The sequence below is a fragment of the Bos javanicus genome, chromosome 6 (genome assembly GCF_032452875.1).
Source record: "Bos javanicus breed banteng chromosome 6, ARS-OSU_banteng_1.0, whole genome shotgun sequence".
NCBI classification, from domain to species: Eukaryota; Metazoa; Chordata; class Mammalia; order Artiodactyla; family Bovidae; genus Bos; species Bos javanicus.
The window spans coordinates 93,474,766-93,494,704 of record NC_083873.1 but is presented as its reverse complement, the minus strand read 5'-3'; the positions used below and the strand labels follow the sequence as shown (position 1 = coordinate 93,494,704).

Here is a 19,939-nt window from a genome sequence, read left to right as displayed (position 1 = left end):
TGAAGTCAGAGACAATGGGCTTACCTGGTGATGCTGTGTGCTCCAGGCGGCCCAGCTGGGGCTCTCTGGTGATTCGGTAGACCAGTTCTGTGGGTTCCGCCTCCTGGTCAGTGGCAGAGAGTTGCAGAGTGGTGATCTTCTTCACCGAGTTTTCATCCAAGAACAGCCCTTTATTGGTGATGATGACTGGTGGGGATTTGTCTTCTGAAAATGTCAGAAAGAGTAACATGAAATGTGATCCTTTGGCTACCTGACGTGAAGAACTGACTCATTGGAAAAGACCCTGAATGCTGGGAAAGACTGAAGGCAAAAGGAGAAGGGGGTGGCAGAGGATGAGATGGTTAGATAGTACCATTGACTCAATGGACAGGAATTTGAGCAAATTCCAGGAGGTAGTGGAGGACGGAGGAGCCTGGCACGCTGTAGCACACGGGGTCACAAAGAGTCAGACACAACTTAGAGACTGACAACAACAACAACCTTTTATGCTTCCTTTTTTTTTTTTTCAATTCTGGGCCTAGTGTCCAGGAGTAAAATCAAAATAATCAACATAATCCCCAGGTCTGACTCTCAGAGAGTACATCAAAGAGCCACAGCATTGCACAACAGAGTTGAGAGGATTTCAGATTTCCACACAAGCCCTTAAAGAAAAGGCTCAGGCCTCAAGGTATGCACCACATGACCTCAGAACTGCTGGAGAACTTTCAAACACCCAATGTCCCCTTACCTGAAACACTGATGGAAAATGACTGGCCGATCAGTTTGTTGCCTTCTCCATCAACCACATCAAATTTAAAAGCAAAGTTCCCACCAGATTCTCCTTTTCCATGACTGTATTCTATAAGGCCTATAACAAGGACAAGAAGATCACAGTTTGCTATTTTGTGTTTTCTGGCCTTATTTCTGAAATATCAGGTGAGATTTCAATGTGTATTCACACCAATGAATCAATTACCCCCCCTCTCACTTTGATATTGCCTTTGACATTTTAGTCTAATGTTTTCATTTCCTCCCTTTCGTCTAGTGACTTCCTCATCATCAGTGACTTCATGATAAAATCACCCTAAGCAGCAAGTGGCTTTGCTTACAGCTGAGGCTCAGCATCTGTGGAAGGCTCCAAGGAAGCCTCATGAATCACGAGGTCAGCAAAACTGCCCATGTGGAAATGGGCACTGACCAGACCCACATCACCGGTGCAGCCCTGTTATCTATCCATGTCACAGGGCAGGAGGACAGAGAGGCACAGACCACATGCTCCCCTAAGGTGTCACTCCCGCTTCCCAGTCTTAAATCATTTTAGGAAAGGCGTGGGATATAACCAATCAACAAAGAAACAGATAAAATGAATAAACTCTACCTAGACGTCAATTGGACCCAAAGGGAAAAACCCAATATATTATATTTTTGTTAAACCATAGCATTACTTATAAGGATCTAGCAATGTAAATATAACCAAACATCTGGGAAGAAGTCCCTGCTCTCATATTCTAAAAAGGGACACTGAGGCAAGGAATAACTAAGGAATTATTCCACTCCCTTCACTAAAGTACAGACAGGTCCAATGATATTTGGGCTGCTATCAATTCTAGGCATGAGTGCACAGACAGGACCTGTATTCTGGTCCTAGGGGAGCATGCTTCCACCTCTAAACGGAAATTGCACATCATCACCTGACATTGGATTACTTCCCTCTCAATATGTAACTTCTTTTCCTTTCTTATCCCTGAAAGCACTGTACGGTAACTACGTAGCATTTAACATTTATGCTTTCACATTACATCAGCATTTCCTGGAGAAGGGATGAGCTATGTAATCTCCCTGAGGCAGCTCCGATTTATGCCCTTCCATTTTGCTTAGTTCATTAACTTGTGCTCTTTGGGGAGCTGGAGAGAGATATAAATTGTTCACCTAAGGCAGGCATAATTTTCACCTTAATCCATCCCAATTTACTTCTTTTTTTTCTGTCTCTCTCATACACTTTTTAGCATCACAGCAAGTCAAAATGATTTTTTCCTCTATAATAGCCCTCAGTTTCATCAAGGCTATGTCAAAGCATGAGAACATTTTAGTCAAGAAGGAAAGTTTTTTTTCAAACCAAAAAACTAAGGAGACAAGTAAGAATAAATGAAGCTATAACTCAGCTCTTAATTCAAAACAAGAGTGCGCAGTTTGCTGCCATTGGCTACCAGGCACCAATTCCCATTTGAGTACAGGGGGTGGAGTTTCTGGAAGTCTGGGTAGGAGAAGTGCCTGACCTTGACTGATGTCAGCCTGGGTGAAACTTTGGATGGGGCCTCTAGTGGAGATCTGCTCCAGGCTGTCACGCTTTACCATCTGCAGGCGCCCTACTCCAGGGTCTTCCTTTAAGATGTACATCACCTGGTGGTCATCTGAGTCAGGAGCCGTCACTTTCAAGTGCCGATCTGTGATGGTTGCTACGGACCCTGGAAGAGAATGGGAGAGACTAGGTCTTCCCCCATTTTTGCTTTTGGAGAGCAGGTCAAATGATTTTAGGAGACCGGAGACTAAAATTATCACACACTCCCCGATCTAAGGAAGTATCAGCTATAGGACTTCCGAGGTGGTCCAGTGGCCAAGATTCCATGCTCCCCAATATAGTGGCCCAGGGTTTGATCCCTGGGCAGAGAGCTGCTGCTGCTGCTGCTGCTAACTGACGTGTCAGTTGTGTCCGACTCTGTGCAACTGCATAGACGGCAGCCCAACAGGCTCCCCCATCCCTGGGATTCTCCAGGCAAGAACACTGGAGTGGGTTGCCATTTCCTTCTCCAATGCATGAAAGTGAAAAGTGAACGTGAAGTCGCTCAGTCGTGTCTGACTCTTAGCGACCCCATGGCCTGCCGCCTACCAGGCTCCTCCGTCCATGGGATTCTCCAGGCAAGAGTACTGGAGTGGGTTGCCATTGCCTTCTCCAGTCAGAGAGCTAGATCCCGCATATTGCAAACTCCACATGAAACAATGAAGACCCAGCTCAGCCAGATAAATAAATAAAATAATTTCCTTCCTTAAAATAAAAAGAAAATATCAGCTGCTTGCCCTTTTGGTTCCAGCTGAATACATTTTAATTTCCTTAAGTGAATAGTCCCAACTTCCCAATTTTTTAATCACCCCTTGAGTTTGGCTCAGCTGGTAAAGAATCTGCCTGCAATGTAGGAGACCTGGGTTTGATCCCTGGGTTGGGAAGATCCCCTGGAGAAGGGAATGGCGCTGCCTGCTCCAGTATTCTGGCCTGGAGAATTCCATGGACTGTATAGTCCATGGGGTCGCAAAGAGTCGGACACGGCTGGGCGACTTTCACCTTGAGTTTAGATCTGAGCTCCTTTTTCTTCTGATCCAATTTCACTCTCTGCACATGATCGCTCTCTCCCTTGACTTTTCAGTTAGTACCTAAATCTATGTTCTGAACTTCTAGCTCTGTGATGTAAATGACTCTCAGAACGACAATGAGACTAGCTTGCTGCTACTGCGTCGCTTCAGTCGTGTCCAACTCTGTGCGACCCCATAGACGGCAGCCCACCAGGCTCCCCCGTCCCTGGGATTCTCCAGGCAAGAACACTGGAGTGGGTTGCCATTTCCTTCTCCAATGCATGAAAGTGAAAAGGTAAAGTGAAGTCACTCAGTCGTGTCTGACTCTTAGCGACCCCATGGACTGCAGCCTACCAGGCTCCTCCACCCATGGGATTTTCCAGGCAAGAGTACTGGAGTGGGGTGCCATTGCCTTCTCCGAGACCAGCTTGGACCTAATTTATTTACTGTCTTAAGGATCACCAAATCATTTAATAAAACAAAAACATAAAACAGCTTTACATAAACTCACAAGCATATCTAGTTGCCATCTCACACCAAATAGTCAGAATCACTGTTCCTCAAGATAGAGGCTATGATGAGAGACACAGAACAGGGAGACCTGAATGCTGGGTCCTGGAAGACTGCCCAGGTGCTGGGGACAGAGGCAAGGCAGAGTGCATGTGTTCGTGCTCAGTCATGTCCGACTCTTTGCGACCCCATTGAAATGCATCTTTGGAGTCTCCTGCATTGACAGGCGGATTCTTTACCACTGAGCTACCTGGGACTATCCCTCCTGGCAAGCACCTCTTCTCAGGGCCTTCCTCTTTGTTCTCCTCTCTAGCCCACTTTTCACATTAAAACAGTGAATTCTGATAAAGGAGGTCCTAGTTAGTTACTCATGCGTAATAGAAGTCTGCCATGGGCCCTGAGCGTCTCTGTATGTTTGTGCTGGGTAATGCCAAGAATGCAAGGTTTGACCTCTTGTTCTCTGGGCCATTCTCAGCCAGCATCCCTGAGGGAGGAGGTGACGTCTTTCTCTGGGACACAGATCAGGTTTGCTTATCACTACTATAACAAGGAGAGTTCCCAAGCTCAGGGTTCCTCTTCTGCAATTCATCACCCTGCACACAAATGTATTCGTCTGGGCCCTCGGCATCGCCCCTGTGGGACTTGCAAGGCATTGTCACAGAGTACTTTATTACTGACCAAGGAATCTCAGCTTCCCCAGTGGCTCAGCAGTAAAGAATCTGCTTGCAATCAAGGAGATGCAGGTTTGATCCCTGGGTCAGGAAGATTGCCTTGGAGTGGGAAATGGCAACCCACTTCAGCATCTTTGCCTGGGAAATCCCATGGACAAACAAGCCTGGCAGGTTACAGCCCCCGGGGTTGTAAGACATGATTTAGGGTCAGACATGATTTAGGGACTAAATAAAAACAACAAGGAATCTCACATGTTTGACCGGGATCCATGAAAGAGTAATAGGTCAACTTATTAACTTGTAAATAGGGCAAGGTTAAGTCCCAGACCTAATACTTGAGACCTTTGGAATCTCCACATTTTCAAATACCATTCTACCAAATATTTTTCGCTACAAAATACATGTGAAACTAAGAACAGACAAGCAAACAGAAGTCCAGTGTGATATAGATGCACTGTGGACCAAAGGTCCACTCTCTATAAGTAACATCCTACTGCAAAGTGACTCCAAGACCCACAGTTGTCACAGGTCCTTCAGTGTTGTTTATTCACCAGCAAACTGAATGTTAGATCCTAGAACACCATATCTAATGGTTCTTAATCACTGGTATAATCTCTCCTAGTGCATGATGACTTCCCAATTGCCTCTCCATGACTTCAAAAAAAAAAAAAAAGGAGCATGTTGAAAATCCTGCTAGATTTTGTTGTTTGTTTCTGTAGGGTTGGTTGGGCAATGTCAATGTTCTAAGAGATCGGGACCTACAAGTGGTTGGATAAATGAATATTTTGAGGACCCTGGAAATACTATAAACTCTTCTCAGTCTTTCCTCAGATTCACAGACACAGGCATCTGGTCCAAAGAACTTCAGAGATTTCACACTTGTCATTCACAATGCTTAGTGTCCCCCAAACAACAGGTCTCCCTAAACTCTACACACTCAGTTCAAGATCCTCCCACACTGCTGACATGGAAAGAAGCATTGTGCAGGATCAAAGAAGAAACCATGGCCACTCTCTTCCATGCCTATGGTACCTGCTGAGAGCTGGAGGCCTCTGTTTACAGCCAGGTTTGGGATGTCACTTGTAGGCAGTTCTATATATATCTCCATCCTCCCCGTGTCCGTATGGAGGCCATCAGTGAGGGAGAACTGGAACTCATCCACTGCCACACCTGGACCACCAGGCATGTACCCAACTAGCCCAGCCAGGATATCTTGGTAGGTGAAGGAGGAGCCCTGGGCCAAAACCCTCCCATTCTCCAGAGGTTCAGAAGCAGTTTGCCTCCAGACCAGATGACCTGAGGAAGGAAGTAAAAAAGAAAGAAAGAAAGAAACAGTTCAGTTCAGCTCATTCACTCAGTCATGTCCGACTCTTTGCGACCCCATGAACTGCAGCACGCCAGGCCTCCCTGTCCATCACCAGCTCCCGGAGTCCACCCAAACTCCTGTCCATCGGGTCGGTGATGCCATCCAACCATCTCATCCTCTGTCGTCCCCTTCTCCTCCTGCCCCCAATCCCTCCCAGGATCAGAGTCTTTTCCAATGAGTCAACTCTTCGCATGAGATGGCCAAAGTACTGGAGTTTCAGCTTTAGCATCATTTCTTCCAAAGAAATCCCAGGGCTGATCTACTTCAGAATGGACTGGTTGGATCTCCTTGCAGTCCAAGGGACTCTCAAGAGTCTTCTCCAACACCACAGTTCAAAAGCATCAATTCTTCGGTGCTCAGCTTTCTTTATAGTCCAACTCTCATGTCCATATGGTAGAGCAAGATCAGATCAGATCAGATCAGTCACTCAGTCGTGTCCGGCTCTTTGCAACCCCATGAATCGCAGCACGCCAGGCTTCCCTGTCCATCACCAACTCCCGGAGTTCACCCAGACTCACGTTCATCGAGTCAGTGATGCCATCCAGCCATCTCATCCTCTGGCGTCCCCTTCTCCTCCTGCCCCCAATCCCTCTCAGGATCAGAGTGTTTTCCAATGAGTCAACTCTTCGCATGAGGTGGCCAAAGTACTGGAGTTTCAGCTTTGCATCATTCCTTACAAAGAACACCCAGGACCGATCTCCTTTAGAATGGACTGGTTGGATCTTGCAGTCCAAGGGACTCTCAAGAGTCTTCTCCAACACCACAATTCAAAAGCATCAATTCTTCAGCGCTCAGCCTTCTTCACAGTCCAACTCTCACATCCATATATGACCACAGGAAAAACCATAGCCTTGACTAGATGGACCTTCGTTGGCAAAGTAGTGTCTCTGCTTTTGAATATGCTATCTAGGTTGGTCATAACCTTCCTTCCAAGGAGTAAGCATCTTTTAATTTCATGGCTGCAGTCACCATCTGCAGTGATTTTGGAGCCCAGAAAAATAAAGTCTGACACTGTTTCCACTGTTTCCCCATCTATTTCCCATGAAGTGGTGGGACTGGATGCCATGATCTTCGTTTTCTGAATGTTGAGCTTTAAGCCAACTTTTTCACTCTCCACTTTCACTTTCATCAAGAGGCTTTTTAGTTCCTCTTCACTTTCTGCCATAAGGGTGGTGTCATCTGGTAGAGCAAATATGGCACTAAAACAATATGGCACTAAACATTATCTAATTTTGTCAACTTTGAGCCTGGGTAGAACGCCAAGCCCCTTGGACGTGTTGATTGCACATGCATAAGTAACCAACAAGTCAAAATTTTATACAAAAGCACAGGGTGATGCTTGATGACCTCATCTCCAAATAAAGATAAAGTTCCACTTTTCCTGATTAAAAATCTCTTACGGAGACACAAATGGATATGGAAATACAGTGGCTTAGGAATCAAATCTCTCTCCACGAATTCAAACTCACTTCATTATCTAAGCCTCATTTTCCCCTTCTGTAGGGCAAAAGTAGCACTCTCCACTTGCTGCCTTCCTCCTGAGGCGTCTGGGATAAGACAGAGGAATTTATTTTAAACTCCATTTATGTTCAGAAAGACACTAAGCATCCTTGGGCTGAGGCATATTACCCTATTTTCAAGGGTCATGTGTATGCAATGAAACCCAGTGTTTCATTAAAGAAAGTGAAAGTGGATACTACCACTACTAAGTCGATTCAGTCGTGTCCGACTCCGTGCAACCCCATAGACGGCAGCCCACCAGGCTCCACCATCCCTGGGATTCTCCAGGCAAGAACACTGGAGTGGGTTGCCACTGGCTTCTCCAATACATGAAAGTGGAAAGTGAAAATGAAGCCGCTCAGTCGTGTCCGACTCTTTGCGACCCCATGGACTGCAGCCTACCAGGCTCCTCCATCCATGGGATTTTCCAGGCAAGAGTACTGGAGTGGGGTGCCATTGCCTTCTCCGGTGAAAGTGGATGGAGGCAAACTAAAATGTAATGACCAACAGCTTCTCTGGTGAACTCTCCATCAGCAGAATAGTTTCATCTGTAAAAGGTCAACAGCCATTAGGCCACCAAGCCACCACTTAGGAGATGAAAATTGCAGAGCTTTAGCTAATACTAGGTAGGTGGCACTTAGAAAGGAAGTAGGTAGGAGATTACCAAGATGGTGTTTTAAACCTCTAGTTTAATCAGGAAAAGTGCTTTCTTTGGAAAACAAATGAGCTCATAAAGATTACCTACCATGCCTCTAACCTGAAATGAACACCTTTGGTAATTAATTACAAGGTGGCTATTCTGTTCTTTGTATGAAATAGCCCAGGATGATCAAGCAATGATACCCCCTCTAAGAAGAGGATGTGCAGATTCTGAAAACTTGTTCTGCCTGAGGCTACATAAGAAAGCAAGAAAACAGCTGAAATTGAATTTCAGAGACACCAATTACCCAGGAGTCAGGCTTTTAGAACAACCAGGCTATGGTGACCCCAAAGAATATAAACTGGCTGTGAATTTGATTATACCTTGATGCAATGAATGGACTACACACCAGGAAGGTAGAGGAATGATCAGCTGAAATCTACGTGTTTATTCTAATAACCCATCGAGCACCTCAATTAAGAAGCTTCCCATAGCGGTTATGTCCTACCGTGGCCAGGCTTTTTTGTCAATACAAAAATCAGCTCATTATCTGGAGTGTCCAGGTCTTGCAGACTCAAAGAAGAATTGCTTATCACCACTCCTGAGCTCAGCTGCACGCCAAGGGGCCTCAAGGTCATTCTGGGAGGCTCGTCATTCTTCCTCTGATTAAAGCATAAAATATTAGGTCTCACACAGATACTGGTTTAAGAAGAAAAAAAGAGCGCACACTATTCAAAGACAGTAACATCATCACATCAACTTTCACCACTGAAATAGCATTTAATGTGTCATCACCTCTTATTGTTGTTGTTGTTATTGTATTTTTTTGAAATATAGTTGATTAACAATATTGTGTTAGCTTCAGGTGTATACCAAAGCAGTTCAGTTATATATTTTTTGAGATTATTTTCCATTATAGGGCATTACAAGATATTGAACATGGTTTTTTGTACTAGACAGTAAATCCTTATTGTTTATTTTATGTATATAGTTTGCATCTAACATGTCACTGTCTTTAATTCTCACTCAAAATTGTTACGTTGAAAGCTGAGCAGATCACATAAACCAGATATCCCCTTGATGGACATGCTACAGAAATCTCAAGCATTCTCCATGGGTACGATGACGGCATTTTCCAGATGCCAGAAGTATGGACATGTGGTTAGACAAGTACAAGTGTACTGGGGGGATAAAAGGGCACATTTTTAAAAATCATAGCTGTCTTAGAACCTATGATAGAGGACACATATTTGAAAGTGCAGGTATTTAAACTGTCTGCCTGACCAGCCCCAGCAGAAGTCAGCTCCCCTCCACCCTTGCCCCCCAAGGGTGCTGAGAGCGCCATGCTTTGTTTTTTCAAGGCAGAGGGTATTCCATTCTGAGTTTTATCTTTTATCTCTCTCTCTCCTTGCAAGCTTATGTAGTTGCTCAAAAGAGAATATATACAGCATCAGGGAACACATTTCTTTAATGTTACAGTGTGATGAACAAATGCACTAAAACGTTAGAAAAAGCAAGTTTGCACATAGAACTACATACAATAATTGCAGGGGAAAATAAGCATATGTTACTTTTCATCTCATGTGAGGCTAGCAAGTTTTTTCCGTCTGTGAGAACAAAGTGTCTTCACACAGACCAGATAGATTTCATCCTGAAATGGAAATTCAGATTTCCAAGTCATACCATCTCCAAATGTCAGCCTTAATTCTACAAGTTTCCTAAAGGTCAGGGTTATGTTTTTTAAACTGACCTCTAAAACTGAAGGTCCAACTCAATTTTATTTGTTTTTGAGTTCTTTTGAACCTATCTAATGGTGGGATATTGTGGTCAAAGGCCCAACTTTTCCAACTTCCACAATCCTTACCTCAATGGTGATGTTGATGCTGTGGACTTCTGATCGACTGTTTCCATCACTTACATAAAAACTGAAAATATCGTGGGTTGGTTCAATGCTTTCATGAACGCTCTGAAAGTAGTAAATGTAGTTTTCCAGGACATCTTGAATAGGGAACGATGCCTCTAGGTCACTGGTAGTTCCAGGGCCAAACCGATCACCTGCACCAACAGCAAGAGCGAACTTTTATCTTGATGCATAAATTCCTGCTTTCTGAGCTGAACCAGAAAGCAGGACAGCACTATCGACAAAAGACGAAAACAAGTTTGAGAATAAAGGTGGGAGAATGGAATTGGAAGACTTGGGTGGGACCCCAGTTTCCCCATTATTTCTCATCAATAAACGGGACTCAAATGAGTCGCATGTATGAAAGTACTCAGAATGCTATTAATTAATAGAGCACAGAATCAGTGGTTGTTTTGTTAGAAATATTTGACAAAATAAGTCATGGGGCAAATATTGATATAGGAGTAAAAGTTTTACACTTTAGTCAATTTCAAAACCATTTTGCAAGAGGAAGCTTTTTTCTCTACACAAGAAAGGGTGAACTGTATATCTTTAAATCTAAGAAATATCTCCTTAAGCATGTTTTCATTTGACAATTCAGGTCCTTAAGAAACCTCTAGTAACCTCATGGGCTAGTGCTCAGCCCCTGGGATGGTACAGTAGGGTCACTGTGATGTTCAGGGACCGTCCAGAGCTCAGGTGTAGTTCAGGTACTGAGATGCTCAGGTATTATTCAGAGTTTCATGGAAAGTGCTGCTTATCTCTTCTTTTCATTCCAACCCCAAAGGCCAAGGGAAAGAATAAGCACTGTCTAAATGCTGGATGACTTGCCTCTTATTTGGACTAAATCTCTCCAAATGATTGATTTTAAATGGTTACATTCTCTTCTAAAAAGAGGAGAAAAAAGAAACCCTTGTATCTTCAAACACTCCCTAGATACACATCAACAAAGAAAAGTGTAGATAGAAGATCTGAAAACAATAACACTTTCTCTTTCCCTCTTCCATGGTTTTTGCAAAGATGAGGTCATATATTAAAAGGCCACTGACTTCCTAGTCGAAGACAGACAGGGTCATTTTTTGTTGACCTCCAAATTGAAAGAGTAGGAATGAAAACATTTTATTTACAATTTGTTTGTGACAAGAATTCAAGACAAATGTTCTTTTTTTCAATGATGTGAATTTTCTTAAATTTTACCCCTCAGATTTGATTCCTCTGGATACTAGAAGCATAGAGGAGTCTAAATGATTAGTGACCTGATAACCCCTAGGGCACACAGTTCAGAGTTTCCAAAAAGAATTGCTATAATTCCTTAAAACTTTAATTTTCTCTTTCTATTTATCACTATAAATGTAAGAAATATGGCATCTTTATTTGGGTAAAAAATACACTAAGTAAGTGAAGTCTAAAAATGTATTCAAAAAGAATGACATTCTATCATTAGAAAACAAGCTATTCAACAAGTGAATCTGTCACTGAAGCTTTAAGCATCAATCCTTTTGATTTTTAAAACTGCACCTTCTATTTTTTCATGTAAACCATTCTTATTAATGAGCTTCCTTGCCTTCTTCAATAGAATATACTATGTGCAAATTAAATAGTTCTTGATGTGTGGAGGCTATATCATGAACATCTATTACTGCACTGTGCTGGAACACAGCGATGCCCAACAGGTAATTAAGGGGGGCCCTAGTTGTGCACCACCCTCCATACTAGCTCAGTTGTTCAATCCGCCTGCAATGCAGGAGACCCTGGTTCGATTCCTGGGTCAGGAAGATCCCCTGGAGAAGGGATAAGCTACCCACTTCAGTATTCTTGAGCTTCCCTTGTGGCTCAGCTGGTAAAGAATCTGCCTGCAATGCGGGAGACCTGAGTTTGATCCCTGGGTTGGGAAGATCCCCTGGAGAAGGGAAAGGCTACCCACTCCAGTATTCTGGCCTGGAGAATACCATGGCTTGTATGTCCATGGGGTTGCAAAGAATAAGACATGACTGAGCTACTTTCACTAGTTGTGCTGGTACTAAAGGAATGTAGGTTCCACGCTGTTAGCTTTTATACTAAACAATATGACTATTCTGTTCTTGTGCTAGTGTGAACTTAAGATTCTTCTTCTAATGTTTTTAAAAAGATGTCCTTTTGGTCAGCTGGACTCTGAATCTAGGTAGCTAGTTTCATATGTATAAAATGAGACTCCATTCTGAAAGCCCACGAAGCAAAGGATGGGACCTTACATGATGTGTGTTAGGACAATGATTTGCCCCCCTGAACGTCTTTTCCTTACTTCCCATATACGGATGTGAGAGTTGGACTGTGAAGAAAGCTGAGCGCCGAAGAATTGATGCTTTTGAACTGTGGTGTTGGAGAAGACTCTTGAGAGTCCCTTGGACTGCAAGGAGATTCAACCAGTCCATTCTAAAGGAGATCAGGCCTGGGTGTTCTTAACATAAAACAGTGTTAGAAAGCCTTATCAGAAACCACCCAGAGAGAAGAGAAGGCTGGGGGCAACCATCCCTTTCTGATTCCCCACTTTTGCTTGTGCTCCCTTGTGCTCTTTCTTCTGTGAGAAACACCGTTTTCCCTCTGCCCACAGCAACTCCCACTAACCCTTCCTCAGACATTCCCGCCTTCCCAGGCAAAAGTAATTGCTCTTTCCTGTATCCTTTCTCAGTGCTTTGCTCCTTTCCCTGTCCTGGTATTTCATGATTATAACATCAGTCTTTGTATCTGTCTCCTGCACGAGTCCAGGGCTGTGTCTTATTCCTCTTATAATCCTCTGCCTCTCAAATACTGGAGAGGGTAGCCTTTCCTTTCTCCAGGGGATCTTCCCAACCGAGGGATTGAACCCAGGTCTCCCACATTGCAGGCGGATTCTTTACCAAATCTAACTCAGCAGCAAACAAATCTAAGGGCACACGCTGCAAAGCAAGATGGGGAAAAGACTCAAGGTTTTCTCTTGGAAAACATGACCCCTGCTAAATGAGTTTCTGGTAAAACTAGGCTCAAATCCCAGGCATCACACCGGCCACAGACACCTTCAGTCAACAGCCTCTCTGTGGGAGCTGCGAGCTGCATGCCAATTAGAGCCAAGCGCCAGCACTCAGGAGCCTCCCAGCAGAGGTGGCGGTATGGTCACCTGCCAGGAGCTGTCTCAACTGCCAGTCACTGTGGACACAGGGGCCTGTGGACAGTCCCCGCCTCTCTCCTTCCCTCCTCTGTGATAACCACCAAGAGCACTGGGTCCAGGGCAGATGGTGGGGGAGAGGGTCACAGACAGACGAGCACGCGTTTCAATTCACGTCATATATTTAGAAAAAGCTGAGACGTCAGCTCTGGTTCAGCTAAACAGTAGCTGCCTCACAATAAAACAACAGACAATCTTATTTCCTTGACATTCAATTTCAAGTGCAATCCCCAAGCCCCTCTGTCTTAATGGCTGGCACTTTTCCCTTGTTCTAGTTTTCCCCATGGCACTGATTGACCTCCTAACATCTTCCACAATTTTCTCATTTCTTAGGTTTCTTATCTGTCTCCTCCCACCAGGATCTAAGGCACCACAAAGGTAAGGGTTTCTGTCTGGTTTACTGATCTACATGTGTGTATGCTCAGCAGTTTCAGTCGTGTCCAACTCTTTGCAACTGCATAGACTGAAACCCACCAGGCTCCTCTGTCCATGGGATTTTCCAGGCAAGAATACTGGAATCGGTTGCCATGCCCTCCTCCAGGGGACCTTCCCAACCCAGGGATCGAACCCATGTCTCCTGTGTCTTCTGCATTGCAGGCAGATTCTTTACCACTGAGCCACCGGGGAAGCCCCTTATTGATCTATCCCCAGTGCTTAAAAAAGTGCTTCACATACAGGAAATGCTCAGTCAATATTTGTTGAGTCAACAAGACCTTCCTTCCATTTCTTGGAAATGGTTCCACCCCTCTTCGGGTCTCCTTGTCCAGGTTAATTGCAGGAAGTGACCCCCCTCCACCCTGCCACCCTGCCTCTTCTCTCCAGGTCTGGTACAATTCTACAGCCAGGCTGGTACCTGTCCCCGTGTTCTCGATGCAGCCGTACTGGGGCAGGGCGCTTAGCTTAATGATGGCATCCTCCTGGAAACTGTCCTCAGCAGCAGCAGCGAAGAAATGGTGAAAAGAGAGTGGGGTTCTCCCTCCCTCATCAACCTAAGAAAGAAAAGATTGGAGAGAGTCCTTGGGCGGTTACGCGGACTGCAGTAAAAAAGGACTGAATCGAAAATTGCTGCCTGGGGTGACCTTCCATGAGTTCGAGGAGGCAGATCTCTACAGACAAGATGAGGAATGAGCCAGCTTCTGGGGCCCGGCCATCCTTCAGCATCTCTCAGAGCCGTGCTCAGACGCAGTGATGTCCGTGTTTGCCTTCAAAGCTGTGCTTCTTCCATGATGGATCTGGTTATAAAGCAGCTCTGGCCCATTCTAATCACCCACCTTGGAACAGCTGCACGTCAGGAGGACTGCCTTCCTTCGCATCAACGTTCAAAAGTCTGCAGCTTCAGGATGATCCATTCAGTCCTCCCTTGGATACTGTGGGTGCATCCTGTCCTATAGGAGTTCCCACCAGAGATAAAGTCCCCTTTATCCTGTGAGAGCGTATGCTTAAAGGTGTAAGGGAAGACCGGGCTCACCGTACCTGAAAGCTAGTGCTTATCATTACTGTCAAAAAGAATAATAAATTGGTTTAAGTAAAAGCAGTAGCTCCAGCTGCCTTTTTCCTTTCGGGCCCTGTTTTGCATGCTAATGTTGCAACCTGAGCCGAGTGTTTTTTGTAGCCTCCTGGATATGCAACTTGACTTCTGAATGACTCTTGGCTAAATACAGAAAGATTTACAAATTATAAAGTGGAAGGTCACCCTGACTCTGAGAATGGGGACGGTGCAAACTGCTTCCCCACTGTGGATGCGAAAAGATGGGTGGAATATCAGAACCATTCAGAAACAACTGAGTTCTACAAATTTTCAGTTGCTCAAGAAAATCAGAAATCCTGAGTTTGGGGCATTATGGTATGTACATAGAGTGGAATAAGTAAGTGAATTAACTTTTATGGAATCCCTACTGTGGGCCAGTTCTGTACTGGAGCTTTTTAATGCTATTTTATTCACCATCAGAGTAATCCTTTATGTAATAGGAATAGTAGTAACACCTTAAAAATGAAGCAACTGAGGCTAAGAAAGATTATATAATTGGTCCAAGATCAGTCAGCTAGTAACCGAACTGGCACTTGAACTCGGGTACGGGTAACTTCATAATCGGGGTACATTACATGGACCCCCACCCTCCACACAGCAAGGAACTGTCAATATTGTTTACTGAGGTAAGTATCAACTCAATTTAAGATGTGACCCAGGACACTATCCATATTTCTATGTTTTAGTTGCTGCAAACATTAGACTATAAATACCTCAAAAAATACATCTCTACACTCCTACTACTATACACATCTAGCATAGTATACAAAATACTGTACACAAATAGATCTGTGTCTGGCACAGAAATATTTGTTGACTAATTAAATAATGTGGTTATAATGATTTGATCTTACGCATTTAATTATTTTCATCCTTTTTGAAAAACTAATGATTGAAAGCCATAATAGCTTGATTCTATGGCTTAGATAGTTGAGGGGGAGGACCTGACAGCCAGTTTAGATAGAAACCCTTCATTCACATGGGCGCAGACTCCAGCTTTCTACAGCGTCCACCGTTCATTGATCTGAACTGCTTACCGTGATAAGGTCAGCAAAAGCAATGACTGGGGGTGGATCCTTGATGGGCGTGATGGTGATGGTAAACTTCTGATTGTCCAGACGGTTGTGGTCCATATCAGAGACAGAGAAGTGGAAGCTGTCAGTAACTGGATGACCACCGGTCTCAAACGCGGCTGAATACCTATAGAAGTCAAGAGAAGAATGGAATGAATGAGCTACACTGTCAGGTCAAGTCAGACGACTGAATCTCTGTTTAAAAATGGGGCCAGAGGCAACATAATCTTTCACGGGAACTATGAGTTAGTTGCTTACATATTTTAATACAATTTTAAAAATTCTGCGTAGTACCAGGTGGTTATAATACCTAATTTTCTTGTTGTTGATGTCTTCCATTGTGAAATTAGAAATCTCTGAGAGTTCTTCCACCTCAGGTCCTGAGGTTTTTAAGAGAGCACCGTACATGGGCAGAGAAGTTATCTGAATCCAGATCTCTGGGTCGGAGGAAGAATCATCCTAATCAAGCAAACATGATACAAGACATGAATGCACATTTGCAGGAAGACATATTTTCAGTAAAGATTACAGGTGCTCCTTTTTCTGCTAAATCTCCTTAAGCAATACCATGTTAAACTGCATGAAAATCTCACTATTTATTCCTCCTAAAATGTCTCTTTGACAGTCATCTTTGAAGAGTAGCTCAAGATAATAGCTTGAAATGCACTTTAAGTATGGGGCATAAAAGAAAGAGAGAAAGAAAGCAAGCCCAGTGGTTACTGTAAGAGCCACATAAAGTTTTGTTTTTATTACAAGCAGCTAGCGAAGTACAAAACATGGTCAGAAATATAAGTCATTCTTCTAGAAACACAGTTGTAGGCTTCTTCTAGAGTTTTTTAGTACAGTTTGCTTTTTAGAAAAAGGTAAAATTTTTGGAAATAGGTAAAACTCCACTGCTGCTGCTGCTGCTAAGTTGCTTCAGTTATGTCCGACTCTGTGTGACCCCATAGACGGCAGCCCACCAGGCTTCTCCGTCCCTGGGATTTTCCAGGCAAGAACACTGGAGTGGGTTGCCATTTCCTTCTCCAATGCATGCATGCATGCTAAGTTGCTTCAGTCATGTCCAACTCTATGCGACCCTATGCTAAAACGTATGATAACAATGATTTAAAAATTCAGTTTAACAAAGAATGGAAGGTAAGGACTCACTTTAAAGAGCAGTCAACACAATAAAAAATTTTACCTTAACAGAAAAATTTAAGAAGTCTTATGAATTTCATTCTGACCAAGCCTATGCATGCTCAACCCCTGAGATGCCCAATCCTAATGAAGACTGTTTATTTCCCTGTCCTCTGCACTGTTTATTTACTGAGAAATAAAATTGGCTTCCTGTTTCTACATGGAGAATAATTGAAGACAATAATTGAATATCTTAACAATTTCTTCTTTCTTCAAGGATATTTTTGGAAGTATCTAGAAGGGAGGCAACATCTTCTTGGAAAGATCCCGAGTCATTCATCTTTTAGACCAGTTGGCTGTGAACATGAGGGCACTCTACACTTCACCCCAGCAACAATGAAGATAAATATTGCATGACCAAGTATACTTTCACATGCAAACTTGCATAGCTATGATGCACAGTTAGCTGAGGTTGGAGATCAGAAATGTGAGCACAGCTGCCTGGTGATCTGGGGGAGCAGCTTTTGGTCAGCTCTCATTTCTATCCTTGGGGACCTTTTTAAGTTGGCAGTTCAGAGCCTCAAGGCAAGATCATAGAACTTTCCATATTTCCTCACATCACTTGACAGTAACAAGGAAGGAAAAGCAAATTTATCGAAGCTGTAAAACTTCAGAAAACAGCCCCTAAATTTATACTTTAAAAGTTTCTCTATTTTTCTTTATGGGTTATCAAATACAACATGCAGGCTTCCAAAAGACTACTTGCTATAATATTACTGTGAGTAGCCTCTGAGGGGGAATTTTTAAAAGACAGCCAAGTGTTCTAAGGCACTGTCTTCTGAGATGGTGATAAACTACAAGGACAGAGCTCCTGGCTCTTGATGAGAATGAACAGCTTCTAAATTCCACATTGGCAAATTTGGCAAAGAAATGCTTATCTCATGTCAGGCCCAACTTATTATAATTTTTCAAATCTCAAGTGACTGCTGGGTTTGAAACAGTGTGAAATCAGCTGGATTTTTTTCTGAATGCTGTCATCGTTTAAAGAAACTTACTACTTTGAGATATCCAAGATACTGTGGGTGAAAAATTCTTAAGAACATAGACCTTGATTTTATGTAATTTTTCTACTCGAAGACCTTCTTACCCATTTTGTGTTAATTCACTTTTTCATTTTCTTTTTTATTATCTATACATCTATTGACACACCATTCAACACAAGGATGGGAACTCTGATGATTAACATTTTATGCCCCTCTTTCATCCTGTCCCTGGTTCTACCATCACACCATGGATCTTGCTTTTTGACTTCCTTGAATCTCTTGGAATAGTTTGATATATTATTGTAAAGTTGTTGTTGTTGTTGAGTCGCTCAGTCCTGTCGGGTTCTTTGTGATCCCATGGACCGCAGCATGTCCTTCACTATCTCCCGGAGTTTGCTCAAACTCATGTCCATTAAGTTAGTGATGCCTCCAACCATGTCATCCTCTGTCACCCCCTTCTCAGCCTGCCCTCAATCTTTCCCAGTATCAGAGTCTTTCCCAATGAGTTGGCTCTTCACATCAGGTAGCCAAAGTATTGGAGATACAGCATCAGTCCTTCGAATGAATATTCAGGATTGATTTCCTTTAGGATTGACAGGTTTGATCTTGCTGTCCAAGGGACTCTTAAGAGTCTTCTCCAGCACCACAGTTTGAAAGCATCAATTCATTGATACTCAAGGGTGAGAGTTATAGTCCAACTCTCATATTCGTACGTGGCTACTAAGAAAGCCGTAGCTTTGATTATACAGATCTTTGTTGGCAAACTACTGTAAAGTAGTTGCAGTATTTTTTAAAATGTATGAAAAGGGAGTTAGACCCTCCTCTTGTGGGATTTCTTTTTTTTTTCACTCAATAGACTGCTAAGATCCATGATTTTATGTTTCATGATCCATGATTTATATTCTTTTCACTCAGTAGAAGACAGCTAAGATCCATTAATTTATTTATTTTCTTGGGCTCCAAAATCACTGGAGATGGTGACTGCAGTCATGAAATTGAAAGGCACTTGCTCTTTGGAAGAAAATCTATGACAAACCTAGACAGCATATTAAAAAGCAAAGACATTACTTTGCCAATAAAGGTCTGTCTAGTCAAAGCTATAGTTTTTCCAGATGTCATGTATGCATGTGTCAGTTGGTCTATAAAGAAATCTGAATGCCAAAGAATTGATGCTTTTGAACTGTGGTGCTGGAGAAGACTCTTGCAAGTCACTTGGACTACAAGATCAAACCAGTAAATCCTAAAGGAAATCAGTCCTGAATGGTCATTGGAAGTACTGATACTGAAGCTGAAACTCCAATACTTTGGCCACCTGATGTGAAGAACTGACTCCTTAGAAAAAACCCTGATGCTAGGAAAGATTGAAGGCAGGAGGAGAAGGGGACCACAGAGAATGAGATGGTTGGATGGCATCACCGACTGGATGGACATGAGTTTGGGCACGCTCTGGGAGTTGGTGATGGATAGGGAAGCCTGGCGTGCTGCAGTCCATGGGGTCACGAAGAGTCAGACATGACTGAGCAACTGAACTGACTGCAAGATCCATGAATGTTGTTTTGTTAAGCTATTGTTCATCTCTTCTGAATGTTCTCTAGTATTCCACAGAATAAGTATGCTCCAAATTATGTTATTCCATTTGTTGATGCTGATAGACACTGGGCTTGTTTCAATATTTTTGCTACTACAAAATAGTGTTACTGTTATTACAAATAGTGCTTCCCTGATAGCTCAGTTGGTAAAGAATCCATCTGCAATGCAGGAGACCCTGGTTCAATTCCTGGGTTGGGAGGCTCCCCTGGAGAAGGGATAGGCTACCTACTCCAGTATTCTTGGGCTTCCTTGTGGCTCAGCTGGTAAAGAATCTGCCTGCAATGTGGGGAGAGCTGGGTTCGATCCCTGGGTTGGGAAGATCCCCTGGAGAAGAGAAAGGCTACCCACTCCAGTATTCTGGCCTGGAGAATTCCATGGACTGTATAGTCCCTGGGGTCTCAAAAGAGTTGGACACAACTGAGTGACTTTCACTTTCATTGCTGTGAGTACCCTTGTGTATATTCTTGTGCATATCTTTTGTACCTGTGAAAGTC

The 19,939-nt window shown here is 43.3% G+C and overlaps 1 protein-coding gene across 1 annotated transcript in view; it reads right to left on the bottom strand.

Moving 5' to 3' along the window:
- FRAS1 (Fraser extracellular matrix complex subunit 1) overlaps positions 1-19,939 on the bottom strand; it is a 538,610-nt gene that overhangs the window by 87,321 nt on the left and 431,350 nt on the right. The window contains exons 39-47 of the mRNA XM_061420570.1: positions 16,004-16,152; positions 15,658-15,820; positions 13,946-14,081; positions 9,876-10,066; positions 8,520-8,673; positions 5,538-5,801; positions 2,256-2,444; positions 728-847; positions 25-204 (exon numbers count right to left, since the gene is read on the bottom strand). Of these exons, the coding sequence (XP_061276554.1) occupies positions 25-204; positions 728-847; positions 2,256-2,444; positions 5,538-5,801; positions 8,520-8,673; positions 9,876-10,066; positions 13,946-14,081; positions 15,658-15,820; positions 16,004-16,152 (1,546 nt within the window). The remainder of the gene's footprint in view (positions 1-24; positions 205-727; positions 848-2,255; positions 2,445-5,537; positions 5,802-8,519; positions 8,674-9,875; positions 10,067-13,945; positions 14,082-15,657; positions 15,821-16,003; positions 16,153-19,939) is intronic.